The 19,208-nt window shown below is 43.1% G+C and overlaps 1 protein-coding gene across 1 annotated transcript in view; it reads right to left on the bottom strand.

Moving 5' to 3' along the window:
* Window positions 1–19,208, bottom strand: part of LOC145402114 (uncharacterized) — a 189,379-nt gene that overhangs the window by 134,712 nt on the left and 35,459 nt on the right. Inside the window, exon 7 of the mRNA XM_080274232.1 lies at window positions 10,790–11,018. Coding sequence (XP_080130358.1) covers window positions 10,790–11,018 — 229 coding nt within the window. The remainder of the gene's footprint in view (window positions 1–10,789; window positions 11,019–19,208) is intronic.

Raw genomic sequence — 19,208 nt, 5'->3', positions numbered from 1 at the left:
GTCAGCAAATTTTTTGCGATTTTTGTGTGATTTGAATGTGTAGTTTCGGCTGCCCAAAACACACACACACATGGCCAGTGCTATAGTATATTAGATATACAAACATATTATAAATATATATATATATATATATATATATATATATATATATATATATATATATATATATATATATATATATATCCATCCATCATCCAATCCTATGTTGCCCAATGAGGAGGGTAGGAGGCCAGGGCCAGACAAGTTGGTCCTGACATTTAAGATGAGAGTGACCAGCCTCACTCATCCCTGAGTGGCATTACGTGAGCAATAAACCCCAACCACCCCTTGGATATAAACCTGCACTGGCTCAATCCGACTAGAGCGCCATAATTACCCACTAAATCACCACGCACCAAAATTTGGTTATATGGTTACCACCCAGCATAGTAAATGGTTTCCTGGTGTACAGGAAACCATCTGGCTTGTCACTCAGTGTAGAGGCACCCACAGGCAGAAGGAAGGGAAAAGAATGAAGGAAAGGCAGGCAAAACAGGGAGTGTAAAGTCACCCATGGGCAGAAGGACAAGGAAAGAATTAAGGAAAGACAGAAGAGGACGGAAGGAAAGAAGGATGGAGGAGTTGAAAGGGCAGACACCCGAGAGCAGCACTACATCAAGTGAGTGGATGTTGAGCACCCTCACCTATATCTGCAAACTTACTGTACTTGTATGACTACACATCATGGACTCCACTGTTCTTAAGATGAAAGCCTATTGTTTTAATTTGATTTTTCAGTAGATGTACGAATATCACCAAGACTCCACGTATTACCTGCACTCATTTGTCCTTTCTTTCAGGTGGCTGAAAATTGTGGCAGCTGGTGGTGACCATCAATCACTCACTCAATGTTGTGCTGCCTACTTCTTCCTTCACCTTTATCATTCTTTTTCTGTGTCTACCTTCCTATCTTCCTGCTTCTCCAACCTTTCCTGTCACTTTTTATTACTCTTCTTTCCTTGTCAGGTGAATTTACATTGAATGACAAGCCAGATGGTTTCCTGTAAGCAAGGATACCATTTACAACGTTGGGTGGTAACCATATAACCAACCTATCCGTGTTCCCTACATGTCAGCTCGTAGGTTAGTGGAGAGTTAGTACCCCTCCCCATAAAACAACTAAAAGACATATGGCCATCCCTTATGGGATTATGGCATCAAGCAATAGTTAGATAGAAAGAAAATTCTGACAACAACATGTACAGTGAGAACCTGACAACTGAATTAGTCTCTTGGTGAACGTCACCCATCATCCATGAGGAAGAAATGGACCTTACAAAGGCAATCAAAGTACTGTACAGTAGACCTTTGCTATAAAGGACTACGTTGCGGGGAAGCCTGATTTGATAAAACCGATATTCTGTTATATCCTCTGGTCCCCACCTAAGTTGGGACTTCAAGCACGTGCCTGAAATTAAATGAGTACAATACCATATTCTAGTACTAAAAATGAAAACTATAGTCACTTTACACAAAGTAGGCCCATAATTTCAACCTTCTGTTGTTTATGTCCTTGTCACAGGACTTCATGACTAGTAGTTATTACTATGGTCTGTTATAACAAATCAGCAATCATGATGGGGAGAGGGCAACTGCAGGCCAAGATGGAGCAAAAAGGGTAGGAAACACATATACTGCACCCCATTTAATGGGCACTGTTCATAATACCTGACAGATGTTCAGTGGCCTTCACTGTGTCAATTAAATCTGATATAATGGTCCATTAAAGCGAGGGTCTACTGTACTGTAATCATAAAACAGAGGAAAACTACAGGAGCTAAACAGATAATTCTCCTAAGAATTCCACAGGCCAAATTCACTAGTCCAAGCTCACAGATGGATGACATATACAGACATCCAATGGAGTCACACTAAAGATGTGATACTGTATGCACAATAAGCGTAAACAAGACTGAGCATTCAAAGAGCAAATACCATCCCCTCCAACTGATTGACTGACTGGCTAATTATACTACAAAGATCATGGCAGTGTAATAACAGAGGTCATTATCACTGTAAAACAGAAGTAAAGCAGAGCACAGATACCTAAAATATATACAGTTATATACTAAATATACAGTATATAATTATATACATATACTGGTAACAACATAATATCCATCCATCCATCATCCAATCCTACGTTGCCCCATGAGGGGCGTAGGAGCCCGGGACTATGCAAGTTGGTCCTGACAGTTAAGATGAGAGTGACCAGCCTCACTCATCCCTGAGTCCACTAAACCACCAGGGGCCTTAATTTGGCTACATGGTTACCACCCAGAGCAGTAAATGGTTTCCTGGGGTACAGGAAATCATTTGGCTTGCCATTCAGTGTAGAGTCACCCACAGGCAGACGAAAGAGGAAAGAATGAAGGAAAGAAAGACACAAGAGGGAGTGTAAAGTCGCCCGTAGGCAGCAGGAAGAGGAAAGAAGGAAGGAATGAAAGACAGACGAGGAAGGAAAGAAGAGAGGAAAGGGCAGGCACCTGAGAGCAGCACTACATCAAGGGAGCTGATGGCGAGCGCCCCCACCTACCACTAACAACATAATAACAATAGTTAAAATAACCATCTAACATTGCCCTCTAAATGTCGAGCTGTTTATAGTGCAACTGTTCTCTCACTATGGGCATTTTTTTGAAAATAGCCAATTTTCAAACCTCAGTATCTTGGAAACACATAGCTGTTAGGGAAGCATATCAAAGACCATATTACTCAACAATTCCTCTTGCAAATGAAAGTATCTCCAGGTCTGTAGGTCGTTGCGCTGAAGAGTAAGGACGCGATGAAGAGTAATTTTTGGCACGGGAGGTCGAATGTATTCATGTGTGCACATGGCCCTGATTTTGGCTTTGCTCTCAACGTGATAACTTCTCCATTACTGGATAAACTAGACACAGTGGCAGCCAAGGCATGTCCTATGGCACTATCATTGAGTCCTATCCTAGTATCCTTGGAAAGAGGCTTGGCAAAGGTGGATAAGGCAAAGGTCCATTTGAGGCAGGAATGGATGAGGCAGGAATGGAATCAGATAAGACGGTTAAGAAAACACAATCTTACACTGGCAAAGTCACAGAGGCAACTGACGTATGGTTGGCTCAACTAGTGGGAGTCCATCCCTAGCTTTTGGTGACGAGATCAAGTGGCAGCCACTGCAAACTCTGCCGGGAAAACAATTGCGGTTCTTACCAAAACTCGGCAGCCTCCCGCTACCTCTTTTGTGTTGGTCCATACCGATATCAAGCAGTTATGAGTTAAAGCCTGCTTCCTAAAGTGAGAAGATAGCTCCTCCCATCATACATGCCTCCACTCCAATGACTGAGGACAGAAAATAAGACCCATCTCCCACCCTTAACTTGGGGAGGTATTGAAGGTGGGCATCCCCCACATTGTAGAACTCAAGTAAGAGGTGCTGCACAGTCAGTGGGAATAAACAGCTTTCACAACACAGATGGGGTATTCCCTCAAGGAGATAGCAATGCATTATGCGTGCATGACCAATCAATGCGGGTCATGGTAACTTCCTAATGACAGGGCATGGCTTAACAGATCCATGAACTAGCTGCCACTGTCACTTCCCCATAGCTTGCCTGGAAAAGGAAGTATATCTCAAACATGCTGCCAGGAGGTCCAGACAGCAGCCTTAATCACTGGGAACTAATGTCTATAGAGGAAAGGTCTGACAATGGCATCAAGGGTAGATGCAGCCCTTGCTGCGTATCTGGACATTCATTTATCTGCAGTTCAACATGGGCTGGCACCCAACAAAACAGACTCTGGCCATGGCAGCCCACAAGGAGGAGCTTTACAAAGATTTCCACAATCAAGGGATGGCGAGTTAAAATGCTCTACGGCAAATAAGGCTGCCCCAGGGTCACTAAAAATGGTACAATTAATTCTCTCACTGGTATGGATAAGCTGGAGAGCCATCAGAACTGCTGACAGGTCAGCAGTAAAAACTGCGGCGGAGGAGGGTAGGATGCCAATCCAGCTAAAATTAGGGAAGACAAGCCCAAATCCAACACCAACATCAGACTTTGTGACATCATTAAAAACTGAGACATATCCAGTACGGACAGCCACATGAGGTAAACACTGGATGCAGATCACTACATCTGATGCCACAGACTTGGGAGCAGAACATACTAGCAAAAGCTTTCTTCAAGCAACACCCAAGAGAACACCAGTTGTCTCCATACTTTAGACTGGATTACGTGGGAGACTGAGTAGCCATGACTTCGTCCGGGCAATAGCTAAAGAAGTAAGGATACTGCAAATGAAGGAAATAAAAAGTGTGCTGGGCAGAACTAACAACACAGTCATATATTGGAGTCTCATGAGGCCTCTGGACTCTGTATCAGCACCTCACTATATGGGACCGACGCCACAGCTCCACCCCATTACTCCTGCATCCACAAACTGGCTTGGGACAGGGGAGATGTGAAATGCTTCTGTAGCCAAACGAAGGACTGTGTGATGTAAAGAGTCATAGATGCATAACCAAGCAAGGGTAGCTGAGGAATACACCTCACAACCATACTCCAGCCTGGATAGCACCAGGACTTGATGGAGCAGAAGGAGGGTATGTCTGTCAGAACCCCATCCAGTATGAGTCAGAACCTTTTAAAGGTTCAAAACCTTTGGGCATGAAGCCTTTACAGTAAACTTTCAATTATCCATCATCACAATATCCAGCCCAATCATATCTGGCACTGTTTGCTCAGCTCTATTAAGACAATATCCAGTGGAATTTGGCAATATCTGGCACCAAAATGGGAAGCAATTAGTGGTTACTACGAATTTTTCAGCAGTACTGTGTATTATCTGGCTCACATATGGGACCTAATCAGCCCGCAGGCAGACCCCACAGCACAGCAACACGTCAGCCAATCACAATGCACTGCGGAGAAGCCCACCCAACGTGCCAAGCCAATCATCACCCTCCCCCCTAGGCCTCGCTCATTGTTGTAGTGCTGTGAAATGTAATCTAGCCCTGCATGATGGCTGAGTTTGTCACTGAGTTTGTCATTTTTGTGGCAGTGCCAATACTAGGTGAGTATGATAATGATTACAATAAGTATGGTATTACTGTGCAGTACTATATGTACACTCACAAGAACTAGTTTCTGTTCAGGGCTGCCCCCTTCCTACCCCTGTATACCAAGAGGGGAGGGGGGTAGATGAAGTGAACTCCACTCCCCTCTACCCCAAATCCCAACCCTCCTGCACAACCCTAACCTCCCACATATCATTCTTAACTGGCCGTTACATATCAAGCTTACTTATTACTCAAAACTCTTGGTAACAATAATATTACACAAACTAACAGCACTATGACATATAAAAACATATAATATAACCATCAACATGCTGCAGCAAGAAATTAATGCTTTATAACAATGGCCACTCCTTATGCGATTATCTCTATCTATCTATCTATCTATATACCTAGGCTGCTTCCCCCAAGGAAAGGGAGGTAGCCGAGACAGGACGACACACTCCCCATTTACTCATCCATTCAAACACATTCATTCGCATCTTAGCCCCAAAGGGGAGAATGGACAGATCCTCACCACACCACACAGCACAAGGGTCAACTATGCAATGCAATCAGTGACATCCGCAGCAGGGCCCGACAGCAGAACTGGTTTACCCCTACCACATCATAACAGACCCGCGATTATACCGTCTGGCAATAGATAGATAGATAGATAGATAGCACTGAGACCAAAACAATAGTGTAAACAACAGCCATCTAAGGCCTCATGTGCTGGGCTCAATGTTTGTTTTGAATGTGCACACACACACACACACACACACACACACACACACACACACACACACAATTTTTTTCGTATCTGTGGATTTTTCGTTAGTCGATCCTTCGTAAGTAGGGGTCTGACTGTATTCCAAAAAACAATAGTTCAACCAGTTGGGTGTCAAAAAATTTAGGCCCAAATCAGATCTAATGAGTTTTAGTTACAATAATTCCTCACTTTGGAAAGGGGAAAGGGTGAATATTGATGAGATGCAGTTTGGGTTTATGCCAAGCAAAGGAACCACTTATGCTACATTCACTGTCTGACAGCTTCAGGAAAAATACACAGGAAAGAAAAGGGTACCGACTTTTTGTTAGTTTGGAGAATGCCTCTGACAGAGTCCATAAGGTGGTGGTGAAGTAAGCAGTGGGAAAGCTTGAGACCACAAGTGGCTGGCTAGAGTGGTTTTGGCAGTGTGTGGGTTCTCACACCCACGTGAGAGTGAATGAAGATTTGAGTAATGAGTTTTCCATGAATGTTGGCATCATCACGGATTTGTCTTGAACCCCTTACTGTTTATCATGGTGCTTGAAGCCCTCTCACGTGACTTAGCGAAATGCACTACCGTGGGTATGTTACATGCTGTTGACTTGGTGTTAATTTGGTGCTGCTGTTTGCTGATGATACAGTATTCCTGAGTGAAGATGAATGGGAGTTGCAAGGTTTGGTGAATGAATTCGGAACAGTGTGTAGGAAGAGGAATCTGAAAGTTAATATAAACAAGAGTAAAGTTATGGTGTTTGAGAGGAATGAAGTCACAGAATGCACAGTAAGGCTGCATGGTGAGGATATGGAGAATGTGAGTGCATTGAAGTACTTGGGTAGTGTGATGAGTAAGGATGGAACTTTTAGGGATGAAGTGCTTGAAAGGGTACAGCAGGGAAGGAAGGCTGTTGGTTCCCTGAAAGCAGTGATAAGAAATAGGGAGGTGAGTATGGAAGTTAAGTCACTGCATGATAGTACTGTGATCCCTACACTAATGTATGGAACCGAGGCATGGACTTTGCTAGAGGGGAACAAGTCTGGAGTGAGAGCAGTGGAAATGAGTTACCTGAGAGGAGTATGTGGAGTGACATCGAGGGACAGGTTGACGAATGAAGTGAAGGAACGTTGTGGGGTGGATGTGGATGTGAATGTGGTTGATAAAATTAGGAGAAACACACTAAGGTGGTTTGGACATGTGGAGAGAATGGAGAATGAAAGACTGGCTAAGAGGGTGTATTCAGGTGAAGTAGAGGGAGGGAGAGGGAGGGGAAGACTGAGGATGAGGCGGAGGGATGGAGTTGAGAGGTATATGAGGGAGGGGGGAGTGAGATGGGGGGAGGGCAGTCAAATGGTGGGTAAGAGAGTGACTTGGAGGCGTTTTGTCTGTGGCCACCCTCTGCGGGATTAGGGTGTTGGGTTATAGATAGACAGACAGATAGATTTAGTGTTGACCGCAAAGAATGAAAGGAAAGTTGGGGAAAGATTTAGGAAGTAGAGAGATGGTATGGGGCACAAGGGCTCAAGAGTAAATGCAGATAAAACAAAGGTGATGGTATCTAGAGTTGGTGGTGGTACTGTCAAAGAAAGGGGAGAGTGGCCATATGCAGTTTGCCACAAAGGTGTGGGAAGTAATTCCATCTTGCGCAGTGTTTGTGATAAGTGGGTGCATAAGAGATGTACTGGCATTAAAGGTACAGTAATCCCTCGATTATCCAACATAATGGAGCCCAAGTCATGTCCGGAAAATGGATCCATCTGGATAGTGGACTCCTCTCATGGCCCCCCTTCGTACATAAGCTAACCTTGAAAGTCACTGTAAAAGGCCACTATAGTACACTGTACATTACTTGTTCTTGTTGTTTAACACTATCTGGTCAAGCAGAACTATAAACCACAGCCAAGTAATTACCAAAGTCAAGCAGACCCATCAACCACAGACAAGCAATCACCAATGCTGAGCCATATCCTGCATGGACATGAAAAAAAACATGAAAAAATCGTTACAGATGAAAAATGCAGTGGGAACACAAAACATAATGGTAACATGGAATAAAATCATGGTAAAAGAAAATAAAACCATGGTACAGTACAGTAAGCTAGAATTAAATCAACGTCAATATTCATATGATTCGACCATCCCACATCAATCTTACGCACACTCTCCCACTTCTTCTCCAGAGTCAGCACTACCCTCTCTCTTTTTCCTGGTGGAGAGGCCAACATCACACACCCTAGGAAGGGGCATGCAAGGAACAGCATCACCTGAAGCAGGTAGGATACAGCCACAAAAGCCACCATGTGAGCCACCACAACAACAGTCTGAGAGGAGCTGTTCACTACACGGTCACTGGGTGGGAACTGGGAACGACCGAAGGGGGTCTCTAGCAGATCAGATGCTGGATGAACTACTAGCTAGACAGAGAGATGCCACCGGGCTATTCCTGCTCGGTCAGGTGAAAATGTTCATGCAACCATAATTTCCACCCAGATGCAAGCATTTTGTTTGGATAAAACAGAAAAATGTACGAATAATGGTTTCAAACAACCAGTTCACAGCATCTGGGAAATGAATTGCTAGGTAACAGATGTCTGGATAATAAAGGATTGCTGTGGTCTGCGAGATAATGTTGATTTCGTGTGTGTGTGTCAGAGACAGCACGTGGAGACTGCCAGACATGAAAGGACTGATCTTGCTGGTGAGTTTCTTGAGTGTGTGGAAGAGTTATGTTACTTGAGAGATGTGTTATGTCCTGGAGATGGAGCTGGAGCTAGATCTGTGGCTAGAGTAGAGAGTGGTTGGAGGAAGTTCAGGGAGCTGTTACCTCTCCTGACACTGAGAGGGCTCTCCCTCTGTGCTAGGAGATTTTTGTATGCAGCATGTGTTAGGAGTGGAATGCTGTATGAAAGTGAGACCTGGACAGCAAAAGAAGAGATATTCACAGACTCAAACATACAGAAATGACAATGAATTTGGTGGATGTGCAGTGTGTCCTTAAATGCGAGGTCTGGGGGGGCTAGGTTTACGATGGAAGAGTTAAGTGGAAGAATGGCCTGGAATGTACTGGTGCTGAGATGAGCAGAGGTAGGTTGAAATGCTGTGGGCATATGAAGAGGATGAGGGATGACAGTTTGGTGCAGAAAGTGAGAATTTTAAATATTGAGAGTGGGGTTGTGAGGGGCAGATAGAAGACTTGGGACAAGGGCACAGAGAGCGGCCTCTGGGATACGGGACTGAATAGGGAGGCTGCCAGAGATCGAGAAGCATGGTGAGCTGCCATTAGTAATCAAGGCTGACGCATGCCAACACATTGGAGCCTTTATAAATGAAACAAAACAAAATTGGGCAGTCAAAGACAGCAAAATCTATGAATGTCAGTGACCGTGAGTGCATCAATGAAACTGCAGCTTCAATATTCACTAGTGTTTCTGTGAGAGTTCCAATGAGATTGCTGATATCAATACTCACTACGGTCGTGGTGCACGACTCTGAGGTTATTATCTTACCTTGGTAACCTACCCCTCAACAGTGTGCCCAATTTCGTGTATAATGTGATACAGTTGTGATTCAAGTATAGTATGTTCGTGTATAATAATACTCGTGTACAATGAATCAGTGCATAATAATATGATTTGTGTATAATATGATACGAAATCAAAGGCACTTCTGAATGGCAGGTTGCCAAGGTACGATAATGTCAACCTCAGAGTCGTGCACCGCGGCTGTAGTATATGCACTCGTTTATTTATGAGTGCTAAATATTAATTCTTTCTTACTGCCATCTGCTTTTTAGTTGCTCTTCTTTCTGCTTCAATATTCTTACTATACCCTGGGGAGATTTATCTGGGTAGCACAGCACTGGATAAGAGGGAAGTTTATTAGATCTTGCGAACAAAACTGTGATAAATGTATCCAAGGACTTTCTGATGAAGTATGCAAAGCCTGTGAATGGCTAAAGGGACCTAAGTGAGATGGACTAATCTTTTCCCTGAAATTTTCTCTGAAGTCAATGAATACCAAATGCCATTTCCTTATTCAACGCACCATCATCATCTTAACCAAATCTTCCAATGATATGTGAAATGGGTATGATCCAAAAACAGGAAAAGAAAATTATGCATGAACCATCAACACCACCCGTGAGAGTCCAAACCTCATTCTCTAAGCTTTCAATAGGTCTAGGTTCTATTATGCCCAACTACATCTACCTGTCCCAAGTACCCTCCCATTGCTGTACTACTAGAACAGTCTACCTCTAACAGTGTGCTCTTAAAATATGTAAATGGGACTGGGAAATGAGAAACACAGAATTCCCAAATATTCCTAGCATTTTAACAAAAGGTAACAAAAGGGGTGGGGGTCCATCCTTTTTAGGGTAGCACAAGGATATATGGCCATATGGAGAGGATGGAGAGAGTGAGGCTGATGAGGAGAGTAGTGTGTACATGAGTGAGGTGGAGGGGGGTAAAGGGAGGGGAAGGCCAAGGATGAAATGGAGGGATGGAGTACAGAGATATATGAGAGAGGGGGTGTGAGCTGGGAGCAAGACAGTGAAATGGTGGGGGACAGGGTGACATGGAGGCGATATGTTTGTGGCCACCCCTTAAGGGATTAGGGTGCCTGGGAATAGACAGAAATAGACAAGGATATGATACTCCCACTACCCACATGTTGTGTACCAAAAGCCCTCACATCTTCTTCATCATAAAAGACTAGACTGCTTTAAGCTAACTTTCATACTTTAGTCATGTCTCAAATGACATTAAATAGCTATGCTGTGGCTATCCCTTGCATTTTAGCAACAGACACTGGATGATGAATATGACAGAATGATCATAATGATGGTGCTAATGATGATGATGATTGATGATGATGATGGTGATGATAATGATGATGATCATGATGATGATGATGGTTAGTGATATGAACTGTGCCTTCTTGTACTCACATCTCCTTGATATCATCACTGTCGTCCGAGTGTTCTCCCTCTTCCCGTGGACTCTTGGGCTGCTCAGGTGGTGGTGGGTGTACTGGTGGAAACTCCATAGCAGGAGGAGGGACAGCCATGGGGGCAGGAGGTGGCATCCCTCCCAAGAAAGGCCCCTGGGGGAGGTACCCAGGTGGTGGCTGTGATGTGTCAACAGCAAGGAATGGGATTGACCGTCCATCATAGTCACCTGTCGGCATATTAATAAAACAGTACAGTAACCCCAACATCACTGAATTTTACCAAGCATATCAAACTATACATATGGTACCAGCGAAACCCATGCCATATGGCTAAGTGGAATGGTGAAATCCAAAAATTCTCCCAAACTCCCCCCCGGGAAATGTGATGCTCACACGGGTGAAGAATTATGTGAAGCGGCTGAAAAACAGGAAGGCAGCTGGGGTTCAGGAAGTGTATGCAGAGATGTTAAGTGTAGAGAACAGAATGAAGTGTTTGTTGGATGTAAGAGGGTAAAGATAAATGAAACACTGCAAGTGCAGGTGGAGTAGACTGTAGCACCAGTCAGGCAGGGCAGTGCGCCCAAGGTGGATGGAAAGCTGATGATAGGGAGAGCTGGAGCTCCCGTTTCATCAGCCCTCGGGACTAGGTCCCGACCATCCCCCTTTGCTGAACTCTTTTAGTGTCTCAGTAACACAAAGAGTAGGCCAGCATGCTCTCCAGTACAAGTTTCTCTAACTATCAGCACCAAACTACATGCACAGTACACACCACACTTCCTTTTCAAAATTTAAAAAGAAAAAAATGGCATCGAATAACATAGCCTCGGAGTCCCGGGGGGGGGGGGGAACATAAATGGCCCCACCTTCTGCCCCTCTCCCGGTGACGACTCTAGATGCCTGGAACCACTGTCTGACTCTCTTCTTCTTCATTTCTGCAACATTAGTGGCCTTTCCTCTAACTTTCGCTCTGTTGAGCACCACCTCTCCTTCTCTAAACCTCACCTTCTTTTTCTAACTGAGACTCAGCTGTCTGAGGCAACTGACAGCAGACCCTTTTCTGTATCCTCCTTCTTTCTCTATACTCATTTCAAAGCCAAAGGTGGCTGTTGTGTATATATACGCAACAACTTATCCTGCTCTCGTGTTCCTGAACTTGATTCTTCCAAATTCTCTACACTCTGGCTTCGGCTTTCCTGTCATTCTCTGACTAAATATATCTGTGCTGTTTACTTATCTCCTAATTCTACTGACTATCAAAAATTCTTTGACTATCTTACTTCTACGATGGAACACATTCTATCCATTTCTCCTTTCTCTGAAATCTCCATTATAGGAGATTTCAATGTTCACCACCACCTTTGGCTCTCCTCTCCTTTCACTGATCCACCTGGTGAACAAGCTTACATCTTTTCTATCCTTAATGACCTAGAGCAGCTTGTACAGCACCCTACCCGTATCCCTGACCGCCTTGGAGAGAGCTCCAACATACTTGACCTCTTCCTCACAACTAATCTTTCTGCTTACTCTGTTAATCTTTTCCCTCCGTTGGGCTCCTCTGATCACAACCTTATTACCTTAACCTGTCCTATCACTCCGGTACGGCCTGTGAACCCTCCAGGGAAACGTCGTCTGTGGCATTTTGGAGCCGCGGACTGGGAGGCCCTCAGGCAGTACTTCTTCGATTTTCCCTGGAATGATTATTGCTTCCATGCCCGGGAGCCATCTGAGTGTGCCTTGCGCATTACGGAGGTTATTCTCTCGGGCATGGAAGCATACATTCCTTTCTCATATCCTTTGACTAACGCAAGAAAGCCTTGGTTTAATCATGCTTGTTCTAATGCTGTCCGCATCAAGGAGAGGGCCTACAAAAGGTACCGGAGCCAACCCACCCCTGAATCACATCATCTTTACGTTTCTGCCCGGAATCGTGCTAAGTCTGTTCTTCGCTCTACTAAAAATAATTTCATCCATACTAAATGCTCTCAACTCTCCAACTCGAATTCTTCCCGCTCCTTCTGGCACCTTGCCAAAAATCTTTCTAACAACTTTACCTCATCATCCTTCCCTCCTCTTTTCTACTCTGATGGTTCTGTAGCTATTTCTTCTACTGATAAAGCAGATCTCTTCGCACAGACTTTCTCCTCCAATTCCACCTTAGACGATTCCGGTGCTGTTCCTCCATCACTTCCCCCCTCTGACTTCCACATGGCTGACATTAAAATTTCTTCAGTTGATGTACTTTCTGCCATCACTGGCCTCAGTACTAACAAGGCATATGGGCCTGATGGGGTCCCTCCTGTTGTTCTCAAGAACTGTGCTTCTGTGCTTACACCCTGCCTAGGCAAACTCTTTCGCCTTTGTCTGTCAACTTGTACCTTTCCTTCTTGCTGGAAGTTTGCTCTCATTCAGCCAGTCCCAAAGAAGGGTGACAACTCCCAACCCTCCAACTATCGTCCAATTGCTTTAACGTCCTGTATTTCAAAAGTTTTCGAGTCAATTCTCAATAGAAAAATTTTAAGGCATCTTCCCTATCACAACCTTCTTTCCGATCGTCAGTACGGGTTCCGTCAGGGACGCTCCACTGGCGATCTTCTCACCTACCTTTCAGACTCCTGGTCATCCTCCTTTCGAGACTTTGGCGAAAGCTTTGCCATTGCACTTGACATCTCAAAGGCTTTCAATCGAGTCTGGCATAAATCTTTAATTTCCAAACTGTCCTCCTACAGTTTCTATCCTATCTGTGCCTTCATCGCTAGCTTCCTTTCTGGTCGTTCTATAGCCGCTGTTGTAGATGGCCATCGTTCTTCTCCTAGATCTATTAACAGTGGTGTTCCTCAGGGCTCTGTCCTATCACCAACTCTCTTCCTTTTATTCATCAATGATCTTCTAAGCTGTACATCTAACCCTATCCACTCATACGCTGATGACTCCACCCTTCACCTTTCCATTCAGTTCCCGCAACGCCCATCTCAACAGTTACTTCAACAAACAAGGGATGAGGCTATGGCACACATAATGTCTGACTTGGCTCGTATCTCTGACTGGGGTAAAAATAATATGGTTGTTTTTAATGCATCTAAGACTCAGTTCTTACACCTATCAACCCGACAAAATCTTCCACAGGTATATATACCCACTAATGTTTAATAATATTCAGCTTAATCCTGCATCATCCTTGAACATGCTTGGGGTTTCATTTACTCGGGACTTATCTTGGAAAGATCATATTACATCTCTTGTAAAATCTGCTTCCAAGAGATTGGGTGTGCTAAGCCGACTCCGCTCTTTCTTTACTCTTGCACAATTGTTGACTCTATACAGGGGTTTTATCCGCCCCTGTGTGGAGTACAACTCTCATGTGTGGGGAGGCTCCCCACATACAGCTCTTCTCAATAGGGTGGAGTCAAAGGCTTGTCGTCTTATTAACTCTCTTCCTCTTACTGACTCCCTTCAACCTCTGTCTCTTCGCCGCACTGTTGCATCTTTATCTCTTTTCTATCGCTACTTTAATGGTCACTGCTCCTCTGAACTGTCTGCTTGCATTCCTCCACCTCTACGACGGGCGCGTAGCACCCGTCTAGCAGCAAACTCTCATCCCTTTTCTCTCCAACTCTCTAATGCAAGAGTTAACCGTTACTCCCAGTCTTTCATTTATGCACCAGGTCAGCTCTGGAACTGTCTCCCTCTGTCTGTATTTCCTGCTTCCTATGATCTCCAGTCTTTCAAACGCAGTGTGTCCAGGCATCTCAAAATGAACGTATCTTGAATTTGGCTCTCTATTGTATTTTGTTTTTCTCTTGGAGGGAACTGTTACTGTGGGCTCATGGCCTTTGGTTCCTTCTTCCTCGCATTAAAAAAAAAAAAAAAAAAAAAAAAAAAAAAAGGCCGAGATTTGTGTTTTGTAATTTTAAGGTTTCAGATCTTAATATATTTTTCGCATTGATATGCCAATATGTTGAAGGCTGAAGTGTTATTCTTCACTCAGCAACTCAAGGCTGAAATTTCAATGGTCACTAATTTTGCAAATTGCAAATTCACGTGCAGTAATCACTCCAAGATCCGATGAAACAGAGCCAAAGTTATGTTCGGGACTCAGGAAAATGCCCCCTGGACAGGAACTTATGGACCCTAACCCAACCTAACCTTGAAAACCACCCAAATAACTCCCTAACAGACATGCACTGTGCCTATTTAAGACCCTATTCACACAAATAAGGGACAGAAAGCATGACAAAAATGAAAAGGAACCAGAGAATGAGGAATTAGAAGTGAGTATGGAAAATATTTAGCAGCGTAGAGAGTACAGTACAGTAATCCCGCATTTTTTGTGGATTTTTTGTCTACGGTTTTGCCCTCTCGCAGATTTTCTTAGCATTAATAAGTTCAACAAAAATATCCTTGAATATACAGAAAACAAAAAATTTGAAATTCCCGCAGCTTCCAATTGTAGCGTGGTAAACTCACGCCACCCTCTGTCCCTTTCCCGTGGCCCCTCTGCCAGTGTTACCATATCTAGCATAATTTTATTCTTTTAGCATAATTTTGATCAAATTTTCGAGTCTGGAATATTTTTTAGCATATTAGAAGTTTTAGAATCATTCTAGCATAATTTAGAATGGAATGGAATATTTTTGGAATAATTTTATAAAAGCTACAAATCAGAGAGAGAGAGAGAGAGAGAGAGAAAGAGAGAGAGAGAGAGAGGAGAGAGAGAGAGAGAGACAGAGAGAGAGAGAGAGAGAGAAAGAGAGAGAGAGAGAGACGAATAAGGTAAGATGTTTGAATAGTTGGTTACTTTCAGTTTGGGCTTGGTTGGGTTGGATTAGGTTAGGTTAGGTTGGATTAGGTTAGGTTAGGTTATGTTAGGTTTTAGGTTAGGTTTTAGGTTAGGTTCGGTTAGGTTAGGATAAGTTTGAGCTTTGTACTTTACCCATGAAACCTAGGTTTTTCCGATGGATTTTGGTATGATTCATTCGATTTTCAGCTTCATTTCAGTCGGAAATGACCATTTTCTGTGTTTCCCCCCCCTCCCTATAACCCCCGATTCCCCAAAGATCCCCCATTATTTCAGGGGGATGGGGGGGGGTCATATCTCAAAATCTGGTTATTTCCGACGGAAATGATGCTCAAAATCGAATGAATCACATCAAAATCCATCAGAAAAACATAAGTTTCGTGGGAAAAAGCAGTATGGGCAGATACCGATATCTATCCTCTTACTGTATGTAGGTTCATTTTAATATTTTCATAGTAAACAATACATAATTAATATGTTGCACGAATATGTATAGAATTTTATCATTTAGCTTCAAGTTAGCATAATTCATTTTTTACTTGGAACAAATCTGCTCAATCTAGCATAATTTTTTCATTGCCCTAGCATAATTTCGTTGTTTGGATATGGCAACACTGCTCTCTGCCCCGGATTCCTCAGTCCACGCCTGACTGCCCTAAGTGGCTGGTGTGCTTGTAACCACACTATGATATGAGCCTCTTGCCTCCCACTTGCTTTCCACATGGCCCCAGGACGTAAGCCAGCCTCACCAAAGGCTAATAATACAATTAGCAAGAACTCCAAAGTGACAAAACGATCAAGAAAAGTTATGACCTTAGCAGAGAAAATTGTGTTACTGGACAAGCTAAGAAACGAACGTGCGAGTGTTTGCTATCACCAGTTAATGCATCTTTTTATTTTGTACTGTTTTGTGAATAAATGTGTAGATAATTGTGTATTACAGTATGGTGTTTACGTTTTTCCTTCATAATGGAGTATGTGCTTTCAATTTTGTAAGAAGGTATTTCGGGATGAGTATGGAGGTTTCGGGACAATTCGCAGTTACAACAAACAAAAAACAATTCGCCTTCATTAAAGAAGATAGCTATGGGTGACGCTAGAATATAATTCAAAGGCAACTACAGCGAGGAAGAAACAAGTTAATTATTGACTAAAGGTGCAACTAATAAATAATATCCAGAACCTACGCTACTGAACATAGACTTTGCTGGATCCCCCTGAAATATAGTTATTAAAGTATTGATTAATTAATAATAAGTATATTGATGAAAGTATTGATTAGTATATTTATAGAATGGCGGGGAATCGTCCAGGGTGCGAATTGTTCTGAAGGGGAATCGTCCATGTTTTGACAGAGAATTGTCTGACGGCGAATTGTCTCGCAATCAGTATGGACATGGACTGTGTGATGGGCAGCATGGTGGACACAAGTGTAAGATTCAATTGTTAATAGAGTATTCGCGGAATTGACTTTTCGCGGGGGTTACAAGAACGTAACTACCGCGAAATATGCGGGATTACTGTACTTACAACACATTCGTGGCCATTACAAAGATTAACCTGCCTCCTCTAAAGGCCCCGTCACACGATCAGTGGACAAGTGTGGTGGCCGAGTATTGTGCCGAAGAGCGTGGTTCAGCTGGAGTTTTGTGTCGTTGACTAACCTGCTCGAGCAAGGATGGTGCTTCAGTCCTGCACGTCTACATGATCATTTTCCCCGCATTCTCCGCTCTCATACTGAATCACGACACTTGCCCACGGATCGTGTGACGGGGCCTTAAGGCTCTGACAGTGGTGAAAATGCTCTTGAAGCAAGTACAGTAATCCAGTGTTGTGCTGCACTTAATCTTTTGCACTGTGAATTATAACTGTTTAACAATGCACATTCTGTTCTTACTTGCGCCATGCCAGTTGCAACATGCCAATTTGCACTCTGCACTTAATCTTTTGCACTCCGAATTCTAATTTCTTAATGCTGCACAACACTGTAAATTTCCATGTGGTCTAGTGGCGAGGTATTGCAGTTTATTCACTGTTTGTTCACAAAAACGAGCACATGGGGCAGCCATGGCAGGAAGCGTCTAGTCACGATGGTAGTTAGGCAGGAACTGGGGAGGGGAGGATGCAAGGAGGCGCTCTACTACACGTGAAAATGCAGCTGTTCGTCACCATGCAGCAAATTTAAAGTAGAGATGAACACATATCACCTTTTTCGGGGAGGGGGGGGATGTGGGGGGACATTTTTATGTTTTTTGGCCATTTTTGGTGTCCAAGAACCTGAGCCCAACAGGAGTTGGGTGTCAGGGTCCTCAAGGGATTACTGTACAAATTTTTTGGCGGCATCCCCAGCTGCAGATATTTTTTCCACCACAAGCCTTCATACACTTTATTCTATGATGCTGTTTAAACCCTGAACACCATAAATCTCCCACCCTGACTATCTCCCTAGACATATTTTGGGTCTGAATTTTCAACTTTCACCAAGGTTAATTTGGGTCTTATCAATTTCAGGAGCTTGAATTTACACACATAAAAATGTATGTCACTCTCATATGTCTAATGGTTACCGCATTATCAACCATCAAAGATAAAATAAAGTCACCCCTCGCATAAGAATGAAAATAGTAAAATTTTGGAAAATAAATTATTTTTGCCAAATAACCTTGCAGAAATCACTAAAAGCAATATAGTTATGTCCCTAGGCATGCAATAAGTTGAAAGAATGAGCATGAAAGTAAAAAAAAAAATAATAATGATAATTAAAATTTAAAAAAATCATGCAAGATAAATATTTATATTATTCTGTCTGTCTACGATCCTCAGTACAGGTAACTCGCACGGAACATGTGGGTTTCGTTCCTACCGTGCCGTGTTAGGTGCGAAATCGCGTATATTTAAACTACTCCGTATTTTGCTCCCTAGACCCCCCAAATGTGTTGTTTTGCTGTTATCTGTCACTGGTAATCACTAGAAAGCACTTTAAGTGGTTAGAAGGTTTATTTAATGTTATAACTCATAAATACAGTACTCCAGAGCAAAACTTCAACACACAAATACTGTACATAAACACAAGGAAACATTCCGACGCCGATCATAGGTAATCATATAAATCAGGTTAACTGGTACCAGTGCTTTAACTTACAAGTACATACCAGAACAGTACATATTTAACTTAGAAATGCAGTACAGTAATCCCGCATGTTTCGCGGTAGTTACATTCTTGTAACCCCCGCGAAAATTTAAATCCGCGAATACTCTATTAATTGAATCTTGCACTTGTGTCCACCATGCTGCCCATCACACAGTCCATGTCCATACTGATTGCGAGACAATTCGCCGTCAGACAATTCCCCGTCAAAACATGGACGATTCCCCTTCAGAACAATTTGCACCCTGGACGATTCCCTGCCATTTTATAAATATACTAATCAATACTTTTATAAATATACTTATTATTAATTAATCAATACTTTAATAACTATATTTCAGGGGGATCCGGGATCCAGCAAAGTCTATGTTCAGTAGCGTAGGTTCTGGATATTATTTATTAGTTGCACCTTTAGTCAATAATTAACTTGTTTCTTCCTCGCTGTAGTCGCCTTTGAATTATATTCTAGCGTCA

This window comes from Coenobita brevimanus, chromosome 57 (assembly GCF_032717465.1).
Source record: "Coenobita brevimanus isolate Jiangsu-jjx chromosome 57, ASM3271746v2, whole genome shotgun sequence".
NCBI lineage: Eukaryota > Metazoa > Arthropoda > Malacostraca > Decapoda > Coenobitidae > Coenobita > Coenobita brevimanus.
This window is presented reverse-complemented; position numbering and strand designations above follow the sequence as displayed.